Genomic DNA, 7,208 nt, shown 5'->3' with positions numbered 1-7,208 from the left:
ATAATCATTTCAATCTGAAAAATGTAAAGAAAAGATTAAAAGAAAAAAAAAAAACTTTTAGGCGAGAGAAAAGAAGAGCGAGTGATATTTATGTATGAGGCGTGAACAAGTTCCAACGGCGAGAGCAAAACGATGTTTCCGCCATTCGAGGTGGCGACGCGTCCGCGTATAATGTTCATATGACTTCTTTCTGTACTTTCTTTTCCGTTGCTCGGCGCGCAGATATAACCACGGTGTCGTCGCCGTCGATTTATAACAGTCCTCGTCACAGCATGTTGATTAACGGAAGCACCGCGCAGAGTCGGTAGATCGGAAAAACAGCGATTCGGCTGAGAAAAATGGTCGGGCCAGCGCCATTCAATACCTGCTATAGCGGACAGCGTGCTGAATCGATCGGTGGAGGTGGTGCCATGTGTTTTATTCACGACTCCAGCCAAATCGACAGCTACCAGCGGCTAGACCAGAAAGCGGTGGCGACAGGTTCGTTCGCGCCAGCCTTTTGGAGCGAATGAGATATTCGCAACACCCGATGATCTAAAAACGAAGCCGCGAAAATATATAGGTTCGAAAACACGTGATCAAAACCGCCCCCTCATAGCTTGTACTCGTATTCAGGCTGAACAGTGCCAGCGCCGCTGAGGTGGAAGCGCCAAGAGACCGACGGGATAGCGGTGCGGAGGAAACACGGGACTGCGACTGCTTATTTACGTATACAAGGTCGCTCAAACGCACCAAGCTGAAACCTCAAAGGTGACACCAGACGGCGATATGCGCGGCTTGCACTAACGTCGTATGGGTGGCCACTTTGGTGGCTTTGCTGCTGAGAGCGCACATTCCACAGCATATCATCATTTCGCTCTACCGAATTTTTCTAGGCAAAAACAATGACCCGAAATGGCGACCAGCACGGGGCGATGCCTTCGCGTGCCAGTCATGCCAGACTCCCGAAGAAGCTGCGATGCCTTCACGTGCCAGTCTCCCGAACAAGTTTCGCCCTCCAGGACCCGGCGCTGAGATAGACTATACGACCTGCAGGATCGCAGTCTATCTGACTGCGAATTGACTGATAGAATTCCTGCCGCTCCGCGGACGGATTGCTGGATCGATCTGCGCCCCAGTAATGCGCCTGGAGGCGTAGATCTTAATTGTCCTAATTGAAATAGAGACTACAGGCCTTCGCAGAAAAATACCGTCGTCGCGTTGTGTATACTTGCCAGCATGCAGCTGGGATGAGCCGCTGAGACCTGACCCTGACTGGTTGCCGCAGCGTGTCTGGTGGTCTTTCGAGCGTGATTCTTCTAACCGCAACATACTACCAGTCAAGAAGTAAACGAAAATCATTCTCCATGCCCCGTGTTCCTCCTTAAAGTCCAACCTCATCAAACACTCGGGGAACGAGGCGTGCTTCCGAGGCGCTACCTGGTGTTCCAAATTGCACACCATTTTGTTTTCTATCCCAATCATTATGGAAAAATGGTTCAGCAAGAGGGTCGCCATTTGTGATCAAGAAGCTTCCAGCAGTTTTAAAGAATATTGTCTGGGCATTTATCTCCACACGCTATATTTTGTTTCATGTCGATGCTGATATGCTATTCTTGTATTCTATCTCGGTACGTGCAATCCATTGTTTTGTTTTCTTTTATTTATTTTTTTCTTTTACGAGTTAGAGTACAACCCACACCTGCCAGAGCTCGTAAAAAAGAGCCAGCAGTGCGCATGAATAAAAAAACCAGACCGGTAACTTTACATTTCACACTCGTAACTTCGTTTCCCGCAACGTCACAAGTACGAAACACAACTGCCATGTCGCTTTATTCTCAGCCGCCGAGAACAACCAGAGCTACAGCGTTATGAAATGAACACGGTGGAAGCCCGCGACTGCATGCAGTGCACGTCATCGAGCTTTTCCATTTTCCCAGTAGAAGCCGACAAGGAAATGCGACATAGAAGAGACGCTGTTCGCACACATCGCCGACAGCTTCCCAAAGCCAGCCACGACAGAGGATCGAAGGCCCGTTCACACGCTTCTGTTTGCCTACGACCGAGTTCTTGCGACCTCTTACGACGGGACAACAAACTGTCACGCCAGCGCCATTTACGAAGTTCTACCCGACAGCACTGTGTTCTCTCGTAGTTAGAGAAGGCACTCGGTCGTGACTCGTAAGCAGACGTAAGGATGTGAACCAGCCTCTGAGCCTACTGCCTCGGAAAGAGCGGTTCTGGATATTCCCCTCGACTGTAGGCCGCGGCAGTGTTGAGCAGTTCCATCTGCAACTGCGGAAGCATCGACTCCGGCGTCTTCTTCAGGTACGGCTCCAACGCCAGAAGGAAATGCGTGACGGGATCCAGAGGCTTGAGACAGGCGGCAGGGCGCTCTTCGGGAGCTTCCTCCTCGTCGGCCTTGTCGCCGAGCCGGTGCTTCTTGGAGCGCGTCTTTCTGAACCTGAACACGCTGCTCGAGGCCGACGGGAGGTTCACGCTGTCCTCCTGTCCCGTCGCTCGCGATGGCTCGGTGCTCGCCGAGGCGTTGCTGGCGCCGGGGGAGGCCTCGGCCCCCGAGAAGGGACCGGCGGCGGCGTCTTCGGCGGTACACGGCGGAGTCTCCTCGACTGCTTCGTCGTACGCCGGAACATACACCTGCAGAGGCAGAATGTTCTCCGGCTCTTGTAGTTCGGGCTTGACGTCGTTATTGACGGTCGTAACCGCAGTCACCCTGGAAAAGTAGTAACAAATCAGGTAAAGGGATTTTCTTATTATTATTTATGTGTTAGAGAGCTATGAACGCAAGATGGATACCTGTTATCGGGATTCAAAATGGCAACGGCAGAATGGATTGCTATAGGTTGTTAAAACATTTTACCTTGCTTCATTATATGCGTGTTGGAAAATTAAACCGATAGATATATCGTTCCATTACTTGGCACGGTGAACTCCGAAGCCATAGCTTAAAAACGTCTTCACAATCACGTAAAAAGGTAAAAGAAGTGGATGAGTTTTTACACGTTTTGATGTAATGCGACACGGATAAGGCAAAATCACTTGGTTCCCTAGTGAATGTTTATGTTTTTGGTTCCCTGGTAGATGTTATGCGTGCGTGAGCTGTTCAAACTCAATTCGTACAACGGAAGGTAAGCGGAGAGTGCGGTGGAACTGCGTGCTCGTCTGGCCGGCCATTCGTCTAAACATCGTCACGTGATCCCACCCACGCGGCAGACAGCGGGGTCAGGTGACGAGAGGGAGGAGATCGATTGGTCCGACAGCCCGTATTGTGGGGTGAATGCAGAGCCGTGCAAATGGAGGATCCGCCCGTTACCTCTGCGTGTTCAGGCACTCCAGGAGGAAGGTGAGCCGCGAGAAGTACGCCCACTCCTTCCCGTAGACAGTGCCGTGGGTCCAGCTCTTGTTGGACCGCAGAGCCGCCTTCCACTTCTTGCAGAACGTGTCGCGGAGGTTCCTCCATCGGGACTTGGCCTGTTGCACTGCAACGTCCGTGGTGCATGAGGTTAGCCTAAGGACACTACGACGAAGCAAACTACCGAACGATACTCCCGAGCTCCGTTAAAAAAAAAAAAAAAAAAAAAAAAAAATAAGCCGCTTTTATTTCTGAAAATACCGACAAACAGGTAAGCGCCTGACTGCCGAGTCGTTCAAAGGCGAGAGTCAGATTGCACAATGCGCGGTAGGTAACATCGAAACTTTAGATCTTGACACTGTATCATTTAATCGAATAAATACTTATTTCACTACTAGAAATAAACAAATAATAAAACGGTTCAATAAAAAAAAAGTTGCACAGGACTACACACACAAATTCCCCATCCCCTTCGCTCTGGTCCCCATTTGGCTTGGAAGCAAGCGAATATACAGTATAAGACAGCAGCTAAATTAAAGCAGATATATAGACAACACAGTCTTTGAAACACGCTAAGCTGTACCATATCCTGCGTGTGCTACACTAGTTTGCTCCGTCGAGTAACCCGGACGAATGAGCCCCTTTCGAGGCATCGAACACATACAATGAAAGCCGCGACCACGAGCCAATAACTTCGGCGCTAGCCACTAAGTAAACCATGCTCCGCACTGCAGTAACGCCACTTTGGCTATCTTGGTACCTGAAATCACAGGGAACCCTTTTCAGCCCCTCCAGAAACGTTAAAACAGTCCGCGACAGAACAAAACGATGTCGCCCGAGCTTCCTCTTCGAATCCTTACTTTCCAGCTCAGTTAGCCACACTTTCAAATCGCAAGTTGCGCCCAATATTTTAAAGGTCGGCGTACACTTCGCGCTTTCCACTTTTGCCCGCATCCTCCTCCCCTATATCCTCTCCACATCTTGCCTCGTTATAACTTGACTTCCCTTGCAGCTTAGGAGAGGGGAGCGCTAAGAGGATTATCTTCCCTTCGGAAAACCGAGGTTGTACGTCGACCTTTAAGCACTAACATGGCGACGCCTACGATATAATCGGGGAACAGAGTGCCCATACACTAGGCGCATATCTTATTGAGTACTTCTAGTTCACGCTTGATCCACCCTATGAGCGTCCAGAGAGAAGCGTTCACGATTGAGGAAGTCGGTACGTACCGGTGCACCTGTCAGGCGCGAGAGCAGCCACCACTTCTTCCCAGAGGGCTTCCCTAACGTCCGTGTCCCGGAAGTCGCCGACCCACATGTTCCAGAGCGCCGGTCGCTTCTGCACTTCGGCGATGAGCCGTCCGTTGAAGCCGGCGCGCGTTGACATCGCAAACCAGTAAAAAAAACCACACAAAAAAACTGCGTTGGGAAAAAAAAAAAGGACGTTTGTTACAAGCACTAAAACTGCGATATAGCGCACACAGTATCGGCGAGACCGACACAGAACCACGAGCAGATCGATTTCTGAAAGAAACCCAACATTCCACGAATTGCACGGACCAATACGGAAGCCCCCCAGCGCATCCGACAGAAGCCGCGAAACGCTGCGACCGGGCGCCGAGAGCAGCAAGCAAGATTTTTCCGCGTTGCGGCAGCGCGCGATCACGTGATATGGCCGTCCTCGACGAAGATTGGTCCGCCCCCTCTCCTCCGGGTCTTTTTTTAGACGGAATCGGCGCCGCGTCGGCGCCTTCCATCGCAGCTGCGACGGTGGCTCGCAGCTGCGGCGTTCGCCGGAATCGCCCAAATCGCGCGCCCGGAAACCGGTTGGAGCGGGGAAACCGCAGATGGCTGCCAAGCTTCGCCGGCTTCACTCCGCTCTCCCTGTCGCTTGGCGGACGCGCCGCCGTTTGCTCGATCGTAAAGGGTAAGGACCGTTGGATGGACCCGGGGGAACCCCTACCCTCCATGGAAACGATAAAAAACCCGCTTCACCTTTCGATGGACCGCAGCGGACGCTCCGAGCCATCCAGGCCTTTTCGAACGCAATGAAATGCATCACGTGACCCACGGTCCTCCCGCAAGTCACACGACGCTCTCACACCATTTGATTGGCTTCGTGGCGTCGTCCGCGGTTCACCGTAAATTGAAACGGGCTATAGTACCATAGAGTGGGGAAGCTCTTTCAAAGCCTGGCGCAGGGGCGGATTTAGAGAAGGGTCCGGATGTCCAGACCCCCCCTCTCGATTTCTGCATGCGTAAAATTTAGCGCGTAGAACGAAGGATAGGGGAAGGGGGTTCCTAAACATATGGAATGCTGACTAACACCTGACCCCCCCCCCCCCCTCCCTCCCCCTCAGGAAATTCCTGCATCCGCCCCTGGCCTGGCGTACGTTCAAAAATTGTGTTGCTTGTATGTTTATAGTTTATACAGTCTCGATACTAGTACGCCTCCAAGGGCGTACCTGTCTCTCAGCTGTAGATGAGAAATTTAGCCCGTGCAGTACAACCACTAACCTGGGGTCTGTAACGTGCACCACGCAGTAGCGATCACACGAACGCGTGCCGGTACAAACAAAACACATCCAGATCGAAACGGGCAGGAGGTGGGCATCGAACCCAGGAGGTCCTTAGAGCAAGCTTTCGCTCCACGCTCCGAGTTGAGACGCGTTAGCCCACTCGGGTTCCAAAAAAAAAAAAAAATCCCCGAAAAAGAAAAAAAAAAAAAAAAAAAAATCCCCAGGTGGAAAGCGGAAAGTAGGAAAAAATGTCCCCAAAGGGTTATTGCCCAGGATCGAGTCGGTGCTCCCCCCAAAAAGAGGGGTGCAAGTCCACACTCGTCGAAATGCAACACCGTCTTCACAGCCTCTGAGAAAGGTACTACGCCGCCGGGGCACTCGCAATAGACGATTCCATGTGTGCCGTCGGCCGTACGTCCGCTTTTGACTTTTGTGTATGAGTATAGAGCGTGTCATTTCACTCCTGATTTTGTAACATTGCATTTCAACTTTTTCTTTTTCCACTGAAATAAACATTTATAACACTTCTAGCCAAAACAAATTATTGTGTTTGGGGAAATTGGAGAGGTACTTGTGCACCATTTCCAAATAGGTAAAAAGTGCGACGCTGTTAACACGAACACGCGATCGCTATTCCTTCTTTTTTTCTTTTTCTTTTTTCTTATAGAAACGAAGGGTTGTCATCCAAGTTATCATAGATACTGAAAGTGCTCATTTGGGGATATAATGCAGACGGTAAAATTTCGTTGCCACTAGTACTCTTTCTAAGTAAAATATGAAAATGCGCCGATGTCGTGTTCGCGCTAACAGTGTCACAATGTGTACCTCGGGGAATCACACAGTATTTCCTTATTTGTTGGGGCCATATTTTTTCCACTTGCCACAGGGTGCCTTGTTTTCCCAAGGACATATGACCGGACCGCCCGAAGGCCATGAGGATCAGGGAAACCCAGAGATAGATAATCCTTTGGGGACATTTTTTCCTACTTCCCACCTGGGGCCTTTTTATTTCTATTTTTTTTTTTTTTTCCGGGGACATTTTTTCCTACATTTAGCCCACTCGGCCACCGATCCCCCCTGCGCACGTTCAACGCGCACCGCAGAGGCGCTCCGGTGCGCTGCGTAAACATGCAGAATCAAGGTGTGCACCCTTTTGTGTTTCCCTCTGTGTTCCTTTCCCGCCCGCCATTTTGCTGGCTCATACTGGAAATTTCGTCGTAGTCTACATGTTGGGTCTACAAGCCGACGAGGCAGGGGAAGCTACGAGCTCATCGGACAAGCCAACCGTCGGTCTTGTGCCGCGTGATGACACTTTCTGAGCACACTATCGGCGCAGA

At 50.8% G+C, this 7,208-nt stretch overlaps 1 protein-coding gene across 1 annotated transcript; it reads right to left on the bottom strand.

Moving 5' to 3' along the window:
• Nucleotides 1-1,627: 1,627 nt before the first annotated feature.
• LOC8040588 lies at nt 1,628-4,989 on the bottom strand. The gene is made up of 3 exons (XM_029985500.3): nt 4,583-4,989; nt 3,314-3,479; nt 1,628-2,713 (listed from the first exon to the last, which is right to left on the bottom strand). The coding sequence occupies exons 1-3, from the start codon at nt 4,737-4,739 to the stop codon at nt 2,197-2,199; spliced, it is 840 nt and encodes a 279-aa protein (XP_029841360.2). The 5' UTR covers nt 4,740-4,989; the 3' UTR covers nt 1,628-2,196.
• Nucleotides 4,990-7,208: the final 2,219 nt, after the last annotated feature.

This window comes from Ixodes scapularis, unplaced genomic scaffold, assembly GCF_016920785.2.
Source record: "Ixodes scapularis isolate PalLabHiFi unplaced genomic scaffold, ASM1692078v2 PGA_scaffold0__279_contigs__length_252992795, whole genome shotgun sequence".
In the NCBI taxonomy this organism is placed as follows: Eukaryota; Metazoa; Arthropoda; class Arachnida; order Ixodida; family Ixodidae; genus Ixodes; species Ixodes scapularis.
The sequence above is the reverse complement of the archived record's forward strand: the minus strand, read 5'-3'. Positions and strand labels throughout refer to the sequence as shown.